General features: G+C 40.8%; 1 protein-coding gene across 1 annotated transcript; it reads right to left on the bottom strand.

The window, feature by feature from the left end:
- Positions 1 to 1080: 1080 nt before the first annotated feature.
- LOC310943431 (sodium channel regulatory subunit beta-4-like) lies at positions 1081 to 17352 on the bottom strand (the record flags this gene model as incomplete). The annotated part of the gene is made up of 5 exons (XM_083908994.1): positions 1081 to 1177; positions 4486 to 4615; positions 7545 to 7764; positions 8642 to 8805; positions 17268 to 17352. 5 exons carry the CDS (start codon positions 17350 to 17352, stop codon positions 1081 to 1083), a joined length of 696 nt encoding a protein of 231 aa, XP_083765120.1.
- Positions 17353 to 18418: the final 1066 nt, after the last annotated feature.

Raw genomic sequence — 18418 nt, 5'->3', positions numbered from 1 at the left:
TGCAACTTTGTCAGGGATCAACTGGCACAATGTCATAACTGTGCAAAATCAAAACATACCCAGTATTTATAGCATTTAACCATTTACGTGTGACTTCTTATAAACAACCATCTAATAATGATTATATAATAATTGTTGTTAGATGTAGAGGGAGGATAACATTCTTCTTTCCTCCAAGCGTCTTTATGGTTGCACTTCCTTCACTGCAAAGGCAGAGGCAGTAGTGCAGTTATAACTTATAACAGTGGCTACTTAGGTACTTCTTGTTCTTCTTTCAACTCATCACAGATCCTCTGCCTCCATCTTGTCCTCTTCCTTGTGTCCTCTTTTATAACACCAACTATCCTCATGTCCTCCCTCACAACATCCATGAACCTTCTCTTTTCCTCCTGCCCACCAACTCCATCGTCAACATCCTTTGTCCAAAATAAATGTACATAACATGACTTTCCCGCCTCTGCATGTGACCAAACCATCTCAACCTTGACTCTTACTTTATTTCCAAACCGTTCAATCTGAGCTGTCCCTCCAATATGCTCATTTCTAATCCAGTTTTCTGGTCACCCCAAACACATCTTCCGCTCTGCCCCCTGTCTTTTAAACAGTGCCACTGTTTCCAAGTCATACAGCATGGCAGGTCTGACTCCAACCACCTGAATGTGATTGTTGTGAGCAGATCTGAAGTCAGTGACCTGTAATCAGGGCTGTTCACTTCACTCTGTGCTGCAGCCAAGAAGGTGTACACAATCCCTGTTAACTAAACTAATAGAATTAAGTGATGCAAATTCAGTATATATAAAATAGCACATAAATAAGTCAAGCTGGATTATTTCTGATAGCTGCTATTTGCAAGTAAATTATTTGTAAATTTGATGTCATGAGTTGCACATCTGTAAGTTTTCATAAAATCTGCAGTTACTTTTCTAAGCACATGATAATGTTGGGTACACATGGGTTTACGCCCACAGCCAGGCAGAGTTGTTTTCAAATTGCAAGAAAAATGAACTTGAAAGTTTCCAACCACACGTGCATATACAGATATATGCAGAGAGGATATGTGGTTCTTATACATGCACCTCCTCATTTCTTTTTTGGTGTTGCCTTAGAGTCAGCTTTGGATCCTGAGAGGCCATTTTCGGTGTTGTCGATCCCTGATGAAGTTACAAGGCACTCCTTACTGCAGATGAAGACAAAACGTAAGACAGACAGACAAGGTGCAGAGAAACAGCAGCTCCAAACACTTCTTCATCTTTTTACATATGTACATTTGTGATATTATAAATATGTAATAAAATGTACTTTTTTCTGTAGCCCTTTACAACAACCCACGGTTGACCACAATGCTTTACAAACTGAAAGCATTACAGACACAGCATTAACTAAAAGAGACGGTAAGAACAAATTCATCAAACATAAAAATACATTCAAAGCATGAAAATACCAAAATAAAACACACAATTATAAAATGTGAACTAAAAAAATACAAATAATAAAAAAATATAAAAACGGTCCCCACGTTACTGGGTAATACAATTTTTCCATTGGTTTGGCTCATTTCTTGAAACAGAAATTCCATCCATCCACCGCTTTATCCTCCACTGTGCCTATCTCAGCTGATATAGGACTATAGGCGGGGTACACCCTGGACAGTCCCCCCGGTATCTCCACCGGTCCAACTCTGGAACGTCCGGCCGGAACCGGTGTAGTGTGGAAATTGAAGATAGTGTTACTGACCCTTGCTGTTCTTCCGCCATATTGGATTGAATAGAAAGTGAAACTAAACTTTCACAGGTCATACATTTTGTCCGATCTTCACAAAACTCGACGTACACGATCCTTGGACCAAGCCTCACAAAATTTACCAGAAGGATTTTTGATTTTTTCGGAAGCATTTGCCCGTCACAGCCAGACAAAATTGGCGGCATAGCCACCAAACAGAAACTTAGCTCATATATCAGAAACGCTTATACGTATCGAAACCAAACTTTGTACATGAACTCGGGACACCAATATGAGGAAGCAAAAAAAATGAAGTATTGATGAAATTCTCAGCTGAAACATCAACACACCCTATTCCACTAGCTGCTCGCATTAGTGAAATGCACCTGAGCAAGCACACTCTGCAGTTCCCCTGGAAATGCATTCTAGTTGTTGGCAATTGTTCAAAACATAATTGAATTTCTCATTCATTTCGTCAAATTGCAAATGTCTAAGTACATCTTTGCATATGGTTAAGTACAGGTAGCTTTTAGTTAGCACAGTAAGCCTACATTTAGCACAATTTCCAAGTGAATAGATCTTGTTGATCTAAACTGATTATTGATTCTCAGTCTAATGGTTGTTCTCTACAAAACATGTTTGCATCAATTCAAGTTATCACATGCACAATAGGCAAGGCAAGGCCATTTTCTTTGTAGAGCACCTTTCAACAACAAGGTAATTCAAAGTGCTTTACATTAAACATTAAAAAGCATAGAAAAGAAATAACATTCAGATATAAAATCAAAAAACTAAAAACAAGCAGGTAAAATATATATGAAAAACATTGAGGTAATAGAACATTAAAAAAATATACAAATAAAATAGAAAATACTTTAATAAAGTTAAAATTATATAAAAAAATAAAATATATAAAATCAAGAGTATCAAAGGAGTATTGGAGTGTAGTAAATTACTGAAATGCAGTGGCAAACGTCTTCAGTCTTGATTTAAAAGAGGTGAGAGTTGCAGCAGACCTGCAGTTTTCTGGGAGTTTGTGTTGCAAAGAAACTGAACGCTGCCTCTCCATGTTTAGTTCTGACTCTGGGTACACAGAGCAGACCTGTCCCAGATGATTCTGGATGGTTCGTAGCTAAGCAGAAGATCGGAGATGTGTTTTGGCCCTAAATCATTCATCTACTCAGAACCTTGTATTGATCTCCTGGTGATATTGTTATGTAAATGTGTGTCGTCTGCATAGCTATGGTAACATATTTTGTTGCTTTTCATGATCTGAGCCAGTGGGAGCATATACTGTAGATGTTAGACAGAAGAGGCCCCATAATAGTCTGTTAAATTGCCAAAATTAATCAAGAACCTAAGTCAGATGAAACTAGAACCTAGAATGACCAATCAAACAATATGTTTGGTTACCTGACAATGGTCCTGAAACATACACAGATTTTGACTTGCAGTGCTTACACAATGTCAAAGGGACAATGCAGGGGCACTGACTATTTATATGATGATGATGATGATGATGCATTATATTGGAGTGGAGGCGCCTTTCATGACACTCAAGGTCACCTTACAACAAAATAATAATAACAATAATAACAACAACGGGTAGAGAGTTAGAGGGAGTAGGCCTGTTTAAAAATGTGGATTTTCAGATGGGATTTGAAGATGGGGAATGAGACCAGGGGGGGAGGGAGTTCCAGAGGCCCTGGGCTGAAGGCTCTGGCCCCCATGTAGGTCAGACGGACAGGAGGCGCAATGAGGCTGATAGATAAGCCAGATCTGAGTGTCCAGGAAGGGGTGTTGATGTGAAGGAGGTCAGAGAGGTATGGGGGAGAGAGGTTATGGATGGCCCTGAAGGTGAGAAGCAGAATTTCGAAATCGATGTGGAATTTAACCAGAAGCCAGTGAAGCTGTTGCAGAACAGGTGTGATGTGATTGATAGAAGGGATCCTGGTGATGATCCGGGCAGCAGAGTTCTGAACCAATTGGAGTTTATGAATGGACTTGTGGGGAAGACCAATAAGAAGGGAGTTACAATAGTCAAGGCAGGATGTGACCAAGGAGTGGACCAGGATAGCAGTAGAGTTGGGAGTAAGGGATGGGCGGAGACGGTTGATGCTGCGTAGGTGGTAATAGGCTGACCGAGTGGTGTTATTGATGTGGGTCTGGTATGAGAGAGTGCCGTCAAGGACGACACCCAGACTCTTACTCTGTAGGGAGGGGGAAACAGAGGAGTTATCGATGGGGATGGTGAAACTTGGAGTGTTGGTGAGAGTGGATTTGGAACCTATGAGGAGAACCTCGGTTTTGTCACTGTTGAGTTTCAGGAAATTGGAAGAGCACCAGGTTTTGATTTCTTGTAAACAGTTACAGAGGGAGGAGGGCGGGAAGGTGGAGGTAGGTTTGGAAGAAAGGTTGAGCTGGGTGTCGTCAATCTATCTATCTATATGAGAAAGACATTTAGTTTTTACACGTGAGTAAACTGTTTTGGGAGATATGAGTTTTTGCAGGTGAAGGATGGTGTTGTGCTGAACTGTAAGACTGTTTTGCCAAATGATCTTAGAGTTTAGGGAATGTAATTTTGAGAATGTTTCAAGAAATGAGCCAAACCAATGGAGAAAAACTGTAAAAGACATTCTGAATAAATGTTACAAGGTTTGATTTAAAAACTTGAAAAATTTAAAATTACCAGCAACATCCTCCAATGAAACCCTGAGAAAAAAGTGGTTATGTTTGTGGTAAATGTGGAATAAAAAAAAAACTCACTTTTTTTCCTCCAGCTTGGAAAGAACAAAGAGAGTGAAGTTCTTCAGCAACATGAAGCCCATCAACAAGGCGATGCCTCCACCCACAGCTGATGCTATGATGATGGTCAATGTCTTGTCCACCACCCTCACTGCAAACAACACCACACCACAGACATATAGACACATAGACACATAGACAGACAGATAGATAGATAGATAGATAGATAGATAGATAGATAGATAGATAGATAGATAGATAGATAGATAGATAGATAGATAGATAGATAGATAGATAGATAGATAGATAGATAGATAGATAGATAGATCAGGGTGTGATGTTCAGCTTGATGTTGAAAATGTAAGTGTGTGAGCCATCAGCAGTGAAGTAAAAACAGTTTACGAACAACAAACCATACATTCAAAAAGAAAACAAAAGCAGAGCACAGACCTCCACCAAGGCTTGAAAATGTTGTCATACCGCTCCTGAAATGCACATAGAACTTTACCTTTTTATAGGTATCACCATCTTTCATAAGCATGATAAAATGATTCCTGATCTGTTAAGATGATACACACACACCTGAACCATGTTACATTACAAACTTACAGATAAACCCACCCTGATGAAAAAAATAAAGGAAATAATGAATGATTATTAATTAATTAATTAAGTTTGGGCCCTGTACATTTTCATGATTTTCCTTTATAAATCATTGGTTGTTTAGATAAGAAATGGCAGTTAAATATATCACATAGGAGATAAACACAGTGATTGATTGATATTTGAGAAGTGAAATAAAGTTTATATGATTTACAGAAAGTGCAAGAATTATTTAAACAAAATTAGGCATGTGCATAAATTTAGGCACCCTTGTAATTTTATTGATTTCAATACCATCAGCACTAATTATTGGAACTCAGAATTGGTTTGGTAACCTCAGTGACACTTGACCTCCATACACAGGTGAATCCCATCATGGGAAAGGGTATTTAAGGAGGCCAATTGTAAGTGTTTCTGGCAACACGGGAGCCTCAAAACAACTCTCAAATGACCTGAAAACAATGATTGTTCAACATCATGGTTTAGGGGAAGGATACAGAAAGCTATCTCAGAGATTTAAGCTCTCAGTTTCAACTGTGAGGAACATTGTGAGGAATTGGAAGACCACAGGCACAGTTCTAGTTAAGGCCTGAAGTGGCAGACCAAGAAAAATCTCAGATAAGCAGAGGATGGTGAGAACAGTCACAGCCAACCCACAGATTAGCTCCAAAGACCTACAACATCATCTTGCTGCAGATGGTGTCGCTGTGCATCGCTCAACTATTCAGCGCACTTTACACAAGGAGATGCTGTTTGGAAGAGTAATGCAGAAAAAGCCTTTTCTCTGCATCCGCCACAAACAGGGTAGCTTGAGGTATGCTAAAGCACATTTAGACAAGCCAGCTTCATTTTGGAATAAGGTGCTGTGGACTGATGAAACTAAAAGAGTTATTTGGGCAAAACAAGGGTGTTATGCATGGTGGAAAAAGAACACAGCATTCCAAGAAAAACATTTTCTACCTTTAGTAAAATTTGGTGGTGGTTCCATCATGCTGTGGGGCTGTGTGGCCAGTGCAGGGACTGTTCAAGTTGGGGTCGCATGGATTCCACTCAATATCAGCAGATTCTGGAGAACAATGTCCAGGAATCAGTGACAAAGGTGAAGTTGTGTTGGGGCTGGATCTTTCAACAAGACAACGACCCTAAACACTGCTCAAAATATACTAAGGTATTCATGCAGAGGAACAAATACAACGTTCTGGAATGGCCATCTTAGTCCCCAGACCTGAATATTGTTGAACATTTGTGGTGTGATTTAAAGCGGACTGTCCATGCTCTGAAACCATCAAACCTGACTGAACTGGAGATGTTTTGTAAAGAAGAATGGTCCAAAATACCTTCCGCCAGAATCCAGACTCTAATTGGAAGATAGAGGAAGTGTTTAGAGGCTGTTATTTCTGCAAAAGGAGGATGCACAAAATGTTTCTTTTGTGGTGCCTAAACTTATGCACATGCCTAATTTTGTTTAAATAATTCTTACACACTTTCTGTAAATAATATAAACTTTATTTTGATTGGTAATAGTTACATAATAAGTTAACTGGTAAACTTATTAGTGAACACAGAAAAAATAGTTAAGGCATTTTTTCTTTATTATTGAGCTCATTTGGACACATTGAGGATATCATGGGTTTATTTAGCACTTATTCATAATATTTATTACATTATAATATAAATGTATTAATTATCATATAAAAAATAGTTAACCCTCCATTTCTTTATTAATGAATTGAATGGAAAGTTTGACCATATTGTAGCTTTTTCATGAAATTTAATAAACACAGTGTATGCTTTTTCATGACATTTGGACACTTTGAAGATATGGCAGGTGTGGTTAGCATTTTAATATTCATAATATTTAACAAGGTATAATAGGTTAACTAGTTTTATTAAAAACTAGAGAGAAATTTATTTCAGGTATTCTGAGTTCAATATCGAGTTTACTGTATATGGATACTTTGAACATGTATAAAGTGTAGTCAGCATTATATCATAATATTTAACAGTTATTTCGTTGAATTTATAAATAATTAATTAAAACAGTTAGTGGCAGGTGCGAGTGCGTATACTTTGGGTATATTGGAAAGTTGAGGATTGGACAAGTTCGCAGATATACCCCTTGCTGTCGGCCCCCGACAGCGTAGGCTAGTTTTTGAATATTAAAGTGCAAATTAATACTAGGACACTTTTGTGATTCATTTCCCTGAAATGTAAAAAAACAAAAAAAAACAAGAGTGACACTGGTTTAGTTTAAATAATGAATCTATAATCAAATCAATTTATAGTGTTACAATTGTAACACCAAACACAGCTTTGGACCCAATAAAGGTTTGGGCTGGCACTGACTTATTTTTTGCTTTGTGTCTCTTCACATGATGCCCTAATATATGTGTATAATGGCAGTCAAACAAACAGATGAGACCACAACCTCACCTATATCAACACACAGGACCGATATACAGATTTCAACCACTTACATTCATCCACCACAATGAGGTTAAAGATGGCACTGTGGTTCTTGCCCTTCTCTTTTGGGTTTCGTCCAAAACAAGTGTACTGGCCTCCATCATCGAAGGTGATGTTCCACAGCAAAATAGAGATGTTGTTGTGATGGTTCTTCCCCACAAACTCCACTCGATCTCTTAATATGGACACTTCAACTTCCACTCCTTCTGATGCTATCGTTGACTCACAAACCTGAGACAAGCAGTGAGCTATCAATCATCACAAACCACCACAACCACAAAAAACTTTATACTTTATATTGATAGTCCATTGTTGGCTCTTTACTAGTAATTGTTCACATTAATTAGATGGCCCTGACACATCTACAGATGCAGTGTAGTATCAAGTGTAGTGTATGTCGTAGTATGAATAGTTGATACCATGGATCCCAAAAACTGGGTCGGGACCCACAGATGGGTCACAGGAAAAAATGTTTGGGTCCCCCAAACACAAAATTGCAAACTGTTATTAAGTCTTCAAACACGATATATGCAGGGCACATCACAAACAGCGAGGACAACTTGCGGCATGATGCTGCTGTGTGCTGCAGCTGTCAGCTTCCGTGGAGAAGCAAGTAACCATTTTGCAGTGAGGTCTCATAAATCCATACATTTTCTACCGCTTATCTGAGGTCGGGTCACAGGGTTGCAGCTTGAGTAGAGAAGTCCAGACTGTTCAGCCAAGGTGTTCAGCCAACCGAGAGTCAGAGTCTCTCCATTGAGTCCTGTTTCTTCCCCAGGGCTTCCTCCTAGTGGGATGTACCCAGAACACCTCACCTGTTATGGAAAAATCTGTGAAGTCCAATAACAAAGCACCAGGCCTGCACCAGGGGGGGGCCTGGCGACCTGTGTCTGGGCAAGGGAGAGTGTGGTCATAGAGGTCTTTGAACCACTCTTTGTCCCTGCCTTGGGTAACCCTACCAGGGGCATAAATATCCCGACAACTGATCACCTAGGATCACTGGTACAAGCAAACCCCTACTATATCTGTTGATTACTAATAGTGTCAACAATGGACGATCAAAAAAAGTGTTACCGTTCTTTCTCTTAGACCGTTTTTTTTTGTTTACCTTATGCATGGTGCCATTTTCGTTGAACTGCCAGTTGAAGTAGAGGTTCTCGATGCCAATGCAGCTTGAGTATGTGCAGGGCAACATGACTGTGCTGCCGTTCACTGCCTCCAGGAAGGGAATCTTCCCTACTGACATCTCCAGGGCCTCAGTAGACCACACACCTGTGAGACGAGAACTACATGATAAGATGGAAACTATCTTCATACACACAAGTTAATCAGCTGCTGACAGTATAATGTTACTACTATCCTCATCCATCCTTCATTTATGGCTTACACGGGGAGCCCGAACAACAATATCAATGACAGTGTACAGGTTAGCAACATTAAACAATTAAAATTATATAAAACAGACAGAACATACTTGACAAAACAAACGACCACATTAAGAGAGGGTTTCCAGGCTAACAACAGCTGTATCAGTTTAGATTTATCTTATAACGTAGTGTGACTGTTTGTGTGTGTATATGTGCAGGGATGTGGAAGGTATTTGTGGGGAACCAAGCCAATGCCCGGGCAACCCCAGGATCCAGACGTCTAGGGCACCCAGCAGTCGCACAGAGCAGGAGAGACCTGCAGCCACCATTCCCAGGGTTAGCTATGCATCCACCCCGCAGAATAAAACCACAGACAGAGGCCGATTCAACCCAAACCCAGGCAGATCGCAAAGGTCTGGGTCCCCTGCACCCAGAGCCCACTAGCGCTCTGGGTGATCCCCCCAGGCTGCCCACGCGGAGGCCACAAGGAAGGCTTGTGTCCCTGGACTTTGTTTCTGATGCTTTTCAGCTAGTTGCCAAACCTTGTGCTCTTGCACCAGAAGCAGTTGTCCAAGTAGGTCCGGGATAGAGCGTTTCGGTTTACCTACTGGGGCTTGAGGAGGTCTTTGAGGAAAGTATCTTTGCAGTCCACATCATATCTCCTCAGGTGAGTTTTTTCAGGATGGGCTCGCCACTATGTCCTGTGGGGAAAAAGTGGTCTCATCACTGGCGTTTTGAGCGTTGCTGGCAGTGTTATTCGGCGCCTCATCTTCGTTCAGCTATGCTACTGACATGGCAAGCTAAGGTTCAACACAGACCAAGTTATCCTGTGTCCTAGGACGATGCAGAGCTTCTTTAAGACTGAGCGTGTACAGGGAAAGTTGATCTGAGGCTAAAAGGGTGCCGCAGTTTCTGTACTGGGCTAGGTGCAAGGAGAATTGACCTGTGGCCTATAAATGGTCGCAGCTACCTTTGTAGGCTGGGACTATGCAGAGGGAAAATCTTCCGGTGACTAACAGTACCGCAGTTTCTGTGAATTGGGTACTGCTCACAGCAGGGAGAATTGACTCGTGGCCTATAAATGGTCACTGCTATCATTGTGGTCGTGGACCATGCACAGGGAAAATCGTCCTGTGACTCACTAGCAGGGCGCAGGGAATGTCCACTTGGCAAGGATTAAATAGACAGTCCCAGCTTTTTGTAGCTAGGCTTTGCATGAGGAAATGTCCACCCATGACTCACCAGTGATGACTGGAAGCTACAGCTATTATGTTGGTTATGTTTAACCAACTGTTAAAGGGGTGTATCAGAGATCAAACCACTTAGCACACAGTTAGCAGCAAACCTTTAAAATTAATCTCAAAACACGGTTGGTTCAATTACACATGCTAGCACATGCTAACACACTGGACAAACGTTTGGGCAATAGACATCCAGAAACCAATTAAAAACATTGTTATGTTACTGTAATACAAACAAAAATACAAAACTTAATTTAACTCTGCCCAGAACACTTTTGCCTGTTACTATAAGCCGATACCAAGGTGTGCGATCCTCTGTGTCTCTGGAGGGAAGCAGTTCGGGCGTAAGGTTAGCGTGATGGGTCGGCCCAGGTGCGGGCCTCGCAGGCGGAGCGATGGAAGCTGGCGGCTGCATAGTCTCCATCTCGGTTCTGGAAGGATGCATGATTCGACAGCTTCTTCAAAAAGGGCATCGTTCGTGCAGCATGGGATGAGCGCTGCATGGCCGGAGCCATGGGCCTCGGGGCCAGAGGACAAGCATGCAAAAAGTAGAGAGGAATAAGAGAGAGAAAAAATGTCTGTCTTCAGCTTTTATAAGGTTACCAGAGGAGGGGCCATGAAACAGAGACGGCCAATGAGACTTTAAGGCTCCTTCCCCCCCAGAAAGTCACCTCCAGACTTAAAACAAGGAATGTTACAAAATGAGGGGGCTGCAGGATTTGTTTAAACTCAAATTAGGCTTTTTGTCTGCATACAGGCCTTTGACAAAGAACAATGGATTACAGCCACACGGCTTAAGTCCCAACAGGACCATCTTCAACATGAGCCTGACACTGGGGAGGGTTCCACAGTTATGGAAGACCTCCCGTGTGGTACCGGTGCCAAAAACACCACACCCGAAAGAGCTCAACAGGTACAGGCCGGTGTCACTAACATCCCACCTGATGAAGATCCTGGAGCGACTGGTGCTGTTTCATCTTCACCCTGTGGTGAGACCAGTGATGGATCTGCTGCAATTTGCCTATCAGCCTAGCATCGGTGTGGATGACGCTGTCATCTACCTGCAGGACATGGCTGTCTGCAGTACTGGGACCCCACAGGGAACAGTACTGGCTCTGCTCCTCTTCACCCTGTACAATGCATAATTCTCCTACATCTATCCCTCCTGTCACCTGCAGAAGTTCTCTGATGACTCTGCAATTGTCGGCCTCATCACAGATGAGAATCCTGTGAGCTAGCTCATGAGATTTGTCACGAGTACTGTGAATAATAGTGACCTTTGAACCAGACTAGTAATCAGAGTCAGATCATCAATCAGATGTATACATAACATATTCATTTTAAAGCGGACTGGAAGTTCCAATTAACGCTGTTTTTTAGTGTGTATCTGCGTCATTACCTTGTTTACAAAGCCCTGAAGTTTCAAAACAAACAGTTCAGCCACTGCTGAGAACGCTGTGTTTTATTGTAATCTCGGGCTCAGCGAGATCTCTGCTTACGCAAACAGTGGTTCTCATGAACAGCAGATCATCCTGGTACGGGCACTAGTCCGGGCACATCCGGTTGCGTACATTGAACCACAGAAGAAGAATAACGTCCGTTGTGGAGGGGTTTCACGAGCGACAGTGTCTTCTGACTCTGGGTCTGACTCCGGGTCAAAGTCATAAAAGGGACTGCAGCGAGGAGTTGTGAAGAAGCTATTTTTAAACACTGTTAAAACAATGTTTTGATAATGAATAGCAGTGCATCCACCGTTCCAGAGGGGGGAGCTGCGCTTCTGAGAACGGGTGTGCTGATTATGTCACTTCCGGTTATTGGCCAATCACAAGACAGTTGGGAAGGCTCTACGCTGGCTGGCCAATCACAACACACTCTGTCTTCTGGGTGTGAGAGTTCAGTCTGAAATATCTTGGCTGACAGCATTAGAAAAAAGAGATTTCTATCGGCACGTTTACAGCAACTAGGAGGTTGTATGTAAGTAGACCTCCATAACTAACATATATGTGCAACAGGACCACTCTATGTGAGCTTTTAAATATTGTTTTTCTTCAACATTTTCTTTTTCAAATCTACATCAATGCAAGTGTGATTCGAAAAGAAAAATTAAATAAAACTTTAGACGGAGCTCATTGGTGACTAGTGTTTTTTTTAGAACATGCCTCACAACTCGTGTGGTCCCTGTGGGTAACCTGGTGCCCTCGGACACCCTGTTGGTGACCCCTGCTCTAAATTTACCATAGGTATGAATATTATAGTGAATGGTTGTTTGTCTCTGTATGTTGGCCCTGCGGTCCGAAGGTGTACCCAGCCTTTCATCCTATGTGAGCTGAGATTGGCTCTCAACTCCAGCTGTATCTCCCACTGCTTGGATTGCAGCAGTGGGAGATACAGTTGGGGTTGTATGACCACAGGGTCCTTTTTTAGTCCTTTATGTTACTGTAAATAAGAGAGGATGAAATCTGCTGCTCCCTATGAACACTGTAACTGTATACCAAAGGATGAAATTTAAACAACACTGAAAAGTCACACCCATTACTTATACACTTATTGACTTACTACAAGATTCATTGAGAAAACAATCACATTTCTACATGGTGCAGGTGTATCATCTTCATTTAGCTGCTCAGTTTCCTGATCAGTCATGTGTCAAGGTCATATTAGTAGCAAACAGCTGCAGTATAGCATTACATGAGGTCAACAATAGACTCTGTTATAGCACTTTTATACATTATTAAAGCACCATGGGCTGAATGTGTACATCTCCTGTGTGAGTTGTACTCAACTACAACTACATTCTCACAATGTGCTCATGCAGACACCCACCTGGAGAAAAACACATGGAATGAAAGTCTGCAGGAGCAGCTGCGATATTTTCTGATGATTCAGCTCTTTTTTTTCGCACACACAGTGCTCTGTCACTAACACACTCAAGGTCAGTGTGCAACGGTGGGTGAGCATCACTGCAGCAATGAATGCCATATGAATGCCACAGCATAGGAAGAGTGAAAAACAGTGAATGTGTGTATTTGGGGATGTATGTGGGGATGTGTGGGGATGTTATTGATTGCTTCTCTCATCTATCTCTGCTGTCTCTCCAGTATTTTCCTCAGCTGGTCCACTGCAGCACAGTGAGCTTGCAAATACAGCGACAGAGGAGCAACAACATCACCTCCTACAGCAGACCTGGGCATTTTCTCTTCTGTATAGTGTATAGTGTGGGGTATGGTGTATTAATTTGAGATTTTCAATAGTTAGTTATAATTGAATACAATCCGAATGTTCCTTAATTTTGTTTATTGTTTGTTTGTATGCTGCCCAATTTTTACCAAAACAATATGATTTACAGTTTTTTTTACATAAAGGGATACAATTAATATTGAGCAGAATTAATTCAGCCTATTGGTCCGGCCCTCAACAATATTTTATCTATGTGGCTCCATGGGGAAAATAATTGTCTACCCCTGTTCTAAAGAGTCATTCTGGCTTGTTTCGCCCTGCTGACAGTAATAGAAATGTAAGTCTACATACACTAGTAAAGTATATACACTGTAAATATTAAGCTCATACTTGATGTATATACTGTGACACTGTACATTTCTCCATTGTGGGACTAATAAAGTATTAATTTATCTATAGTAAAGGTTTTCTCATGAAATATCCTGTTTATTTTCACAAAGCTTTTTTTTATGATTTCCGTCTGTAATCTATTGTAATCTAATCTATCACAGCAAAAAATATGTTCAATAAACTAAAGTTTTTTGAATGTTTTGCTTATAAAGAAAAGTAATATTGGCAAGCAAGTTACATTACAGCTTACCTTTACATTTGAATTACCAGATTTAATTACTAACACATTGGTTTGCATGAAATCCCAAAGGCTCCTGCTCCTGTTTTGTGTTCACTATTGGTGTGTATTAGTTTTGTGTTCAAAAACTGAGCTGTCTATTCAGTTTAATAAACATTTGGTGACTTTGGTGCATTCTACAGTCAAAAACACAGGAGATATGTGGGTTATCCCACACACATGCAGTGTACTTCATCAAATGAACTAATATATCTCTCTAATTCAGCTGAGTTTGCTGCCTATGTTAGCTGGTTTTTAGTCTACCTTGCAGTTTTTGTAGCATCTTCCCTCTATATTAAGACAACACCTGTGAGCAAAAATAGCATTTAAAGGAATACTTCACCGATTTGCATTTAGCTTTGTATTACTAGAATAGGGGGTAGTATTTTTGAAAAAGTATTTCTCCTGAGTTGGGAAATATATTTTTTTCATCATTTTTCCCACCAGTGACACTTGGTCACTTGGTCCGAGGCTTGAAAGTGCAAAGCTAATTCTGCAATTGTGTAGACCCAGCCGTAGGGGGAACGGACCTCATTCCCAGAATGTAAACAGTGTCTGCCATCTTTGCTAACAGTTCCTAAATGTGACACATCAGTCACATGGGCACTTGGCAATTTACTCCATGCTTGCTGTATTACTGCTACACTGATGCTCCACACCCATAAATGACATTATACAATATAAGTAGTATAAATCTGAACACCGATTTTGAACATCAAAGTCCCAAAATAACACATTTGAAGTTATTGATGGAAGCAGAAGTGAAAGAGCAGCCAATAGGCTGTGGTTTTAATTAGCTAATTTTCTCTTCAGACAGTGGTGTAGGGCGTGAGCAGAATAACAAGCAAAGCAGTGATCATATTGCAATGATTATTCGATTAATTCATAATCACCTGTTTTGATAATAATAATAGATCGGTTTGAGGTTTTGAATATTTTCTGGTTTCTATGCTCCATGTAACAAATACATCATTAAACTATCATTTTGCTTTGTGGACAAAACAAGACAACAGGTTTGGTAAACACATTTTACAAGGAAATGTAATTAATTTGATTAGTTGAACACAAACATAATCGTATTTTAGAGCTGGTTCCATGGTACACAAGCAGTGTTTCGTCCAGTCAGCATTGAATATAGAGAAACTAAAGCTCCAGGCTCTGAGGAAGGCAGTTAAAGTTGTGTCCGCCCCCTCCCACCCTGGACATGGACTGTTTGACCCTCTTCCTTCTGGCAGGAGACTGAGGGCTGCTTTGCACTTTCAATTTCAGATTGCATAAATTGTACAGTCTCTTATTTTTTGCTCTCACATATTGCATAGATTTGTATTATAAATAATTGCACTCTTTTCATGTTTTATTTTTTTTGCACCAATGACCAGAACAAATTCCTTGTATTGTGTTACCAATGTTGCCAATAAACCTGATTCTGATGTCAATACCACAAAAAACCCGGACTATCCTTTTAAGGAAACCCTTTTGATTGGTTGATAGGTAAATGAAAACTGTAAACACACATTTTATGGTACATTAAACTGACTGTTACATTTGCCAGTACATGAGATCACTGTACTGCCTGCACTACTGTGTTCTTACTGTTTATATTGCACTATTTGCACTACTACCTGGACAGTAAATATTCTTATATTGTGCAGCCTTTTAATTTTGTGTACACAAACTTTTCTTAGCCCTGTGATGGACTGGTGAACTGTCCAGGGTGTACCCCGCCTATCACCCTGTCAGCTGAGATAGGCACAGCATCCCCTGCGACCCACATGAATATTTTTCTTGGTTTTTTTCGTTTATCTTGTTTTTTATTTTTACCTAATTATTTCCTGACTGATGCTGCTCATTTTCTACCAAACACAGTTTTGTTGTATACTATTCTATTATATGAGAGGCTATCACCACCATGTGAATTGACCCACAACATTATCACTATCAGATTCCTACTGTGCTGTTCTCTCACTGTCAGCACCAAAAAAGCTTTAGTCTATGACTCTTTCCAAACGTCATGACTCAAACAGGACACACCTCACGGATCACAGATTACGCCACACTGTTAAACTGCAAGAATGTCCTCAGCTGCATCATACACTCTATTCCAAGCTGCCAATTTGTTGTTTTAGCTTTTATAGTCTCTGCCATGTTACCAAGAACAATTACCTGGATGTAACATGACATTGAAAGTAATTCATTCAAGTAATTCAAGAAGCTTCATTCAGCTTCTTAAATATGAATCATTTCTGGTTTCTTTGCACCATATCCACAAATAAATAATTAAAACAGACATGTTATGGACCAAACAATGAATCAGTAACAAAAACTATTAGTTGCAGCACAAATCACAACATACAGTGCACTTCTGCCAACCAGTTCTGTCACCAAAGGAAAATCCTACCACAAAAATCCCCACTGTAACAACACAATGAATAGGTCTGCATCTAAAAACCACTATATGCAGGTCAGATGCAGATGAGGACCAGAGGAGCTACAGCAGAAGAAAAACAAACACACTGATATTGTTCACAATGTTTGGGTTGTCTGACCACAGAGCAAAAATAGCGAGGGGTGACACTTTACAAAAAGTTAATTAATGGTTAGGAAATGCTGTAATAAGCTTTTCTAGCCGTTAAATATTCAGGTTAATGAAGGTATTACTTCATACATTATTCAAGGATTTCAAAAAGGTAGTGGTAAAGTCAGTTAAACAGTTATGTGTTGCTTATACGGAAGTACTTAATATATATATACACACATATATACATATATATATATATATATACATATATAATATAATTATATGGAAGTCTTAAACAACTACACAGACACAAAACATTTGTGGAACATGTTTACAATGTTACCATAAGAGTCACAAGGAACATCAATAAAGGGTAATAATGGTTAATGGATGCTTCATTATAGTAATGCTTATTCTGTACATCCATATGTTTATGAAGTCCTTGTTACAGGATGCATGATTTACTTACTTTACAATAAGGGTCATAAATAAAGGTAAATGCTTAGCATAGTTTTTTAATTATTTAGTGCTATTATCCATTACGATAAACACATTTTCAGCTTTACAGACACAGAAGCCTTTAATACATTTTAAGAAAAAGAAAGACATTTACAGTTACTTTTAATGTCATTTGTAACTCTCAGTTAACAGTTATTAGTGGCATTACTGTGTTAGCAAATGCTTATAACAGCATTAAGGAATGTTAATTAATGAACCCTTATTGTAAATTGTGTCATGACATGCAGTGCAGAGATAGACATTACCGAGCAGCACAGAGAAGATCAGGCCGATGGCTGTGTATGACGGATCCAACCTTGCGGGTTCAACCCCAAACCACAGAACCTCCATGACAGCAAACAGTTTTGCAGGATCCAGTCCAGGCTCAGGACAGCTGGGAGAATAAACCTTAGCACAATGTAGCTGCTAAACTGGATTCAATGTGGAAAAGGCTGTCGTAAGTGTGTCGAGCCTAGACAAGGCACATCCCAGTGGTCCTCGGTCCTGGTGAGTTTCCAGCTCCAGCCACACTCCAGTAGCAGACACTGCAGGTGAGACAGAGGTCAGAGGAGAAAGGATCAGGAGAGAGCAGAGAGCAAGATGAGGTTAATCAACACTCAAAGAAGTTAAAGGTTAAAGGTGTCCTTGCATGTTTCTTGCATGCATGTGTCCTTACATGTTTGAGTGAAGGAACATAATGTGATGCAGTTCAAGTTTTTCTCTGTCTTACCTGCTGTGCAGCCGGTGCTCGCTCGTTCACTCACAGGAGTCTGGCAGTGTGGACTAACACTCACTCTGCACAGTCAGGGTTCACTCAAGGAGAAGCTGCCACCACTCTCAATGCAGAGACAGCCACATTGCAGTGGTGGCTGGGATGAGACAATTACAGGAGGAGAGGGTGTGGACAAGCAGAAAGAAGGACAGACACACAGAGTAAGACAGGGGGACAGGATGGAAAGCTACTGCTCCTCTTCATCCTCAGTGGAGCCACAGTGAAGCTGGCTCTTCTCCCTGCCTGTCCCTCTGGTTATCTCACAACTTTTCCCTCTACTTCCAAGTAGCTGCATGTAGCTCCCCCCTTTTCTCTCTCTCTGCCTCCCCCATCTGTTCCCCCTCCCTTACCTGCCTCCCGTCTGCTACTCTCACCCTCCTCCCCATCTCGTGCCTCTGGGCGTGTATGCAGACTCTCACTAGAGTGTTTGTAAAGATCAGAGGAAAGTTCTGCACTGCAGGTTGAGGAGGGGGTGGGGGGGAGGAGGCTGGATAATGCAGCCCCAGGGTTGAGCCACACACTCCATTCACAGACAGGTTCTGTCACTGACAGCATCAGCACTCAGCACACTCACAAGAAGAAGAGAGAGACGAGTTATTATCTTTTCTTTCTAATGAAATTTCAAATGGTCCCTTATTTTATTCT

Source organism: Microchirus variegatus (assembly GCF_963457635.1).
Source record: "Microchirus variegatus genome assembly, chromosome: 22".
NCBI classification, from domain to species: domain Eukaryota; kingdom Metazoa; phylum Chordata; class Actinopteri; order Pleuronectiformes; family Soleidae; genus Microchirus; species Microchirus variegatus.
Note: the sequence above shows the minus strand (reverse complement) of the source record. Positions and strands in the feature narration are given on the sequence as shown.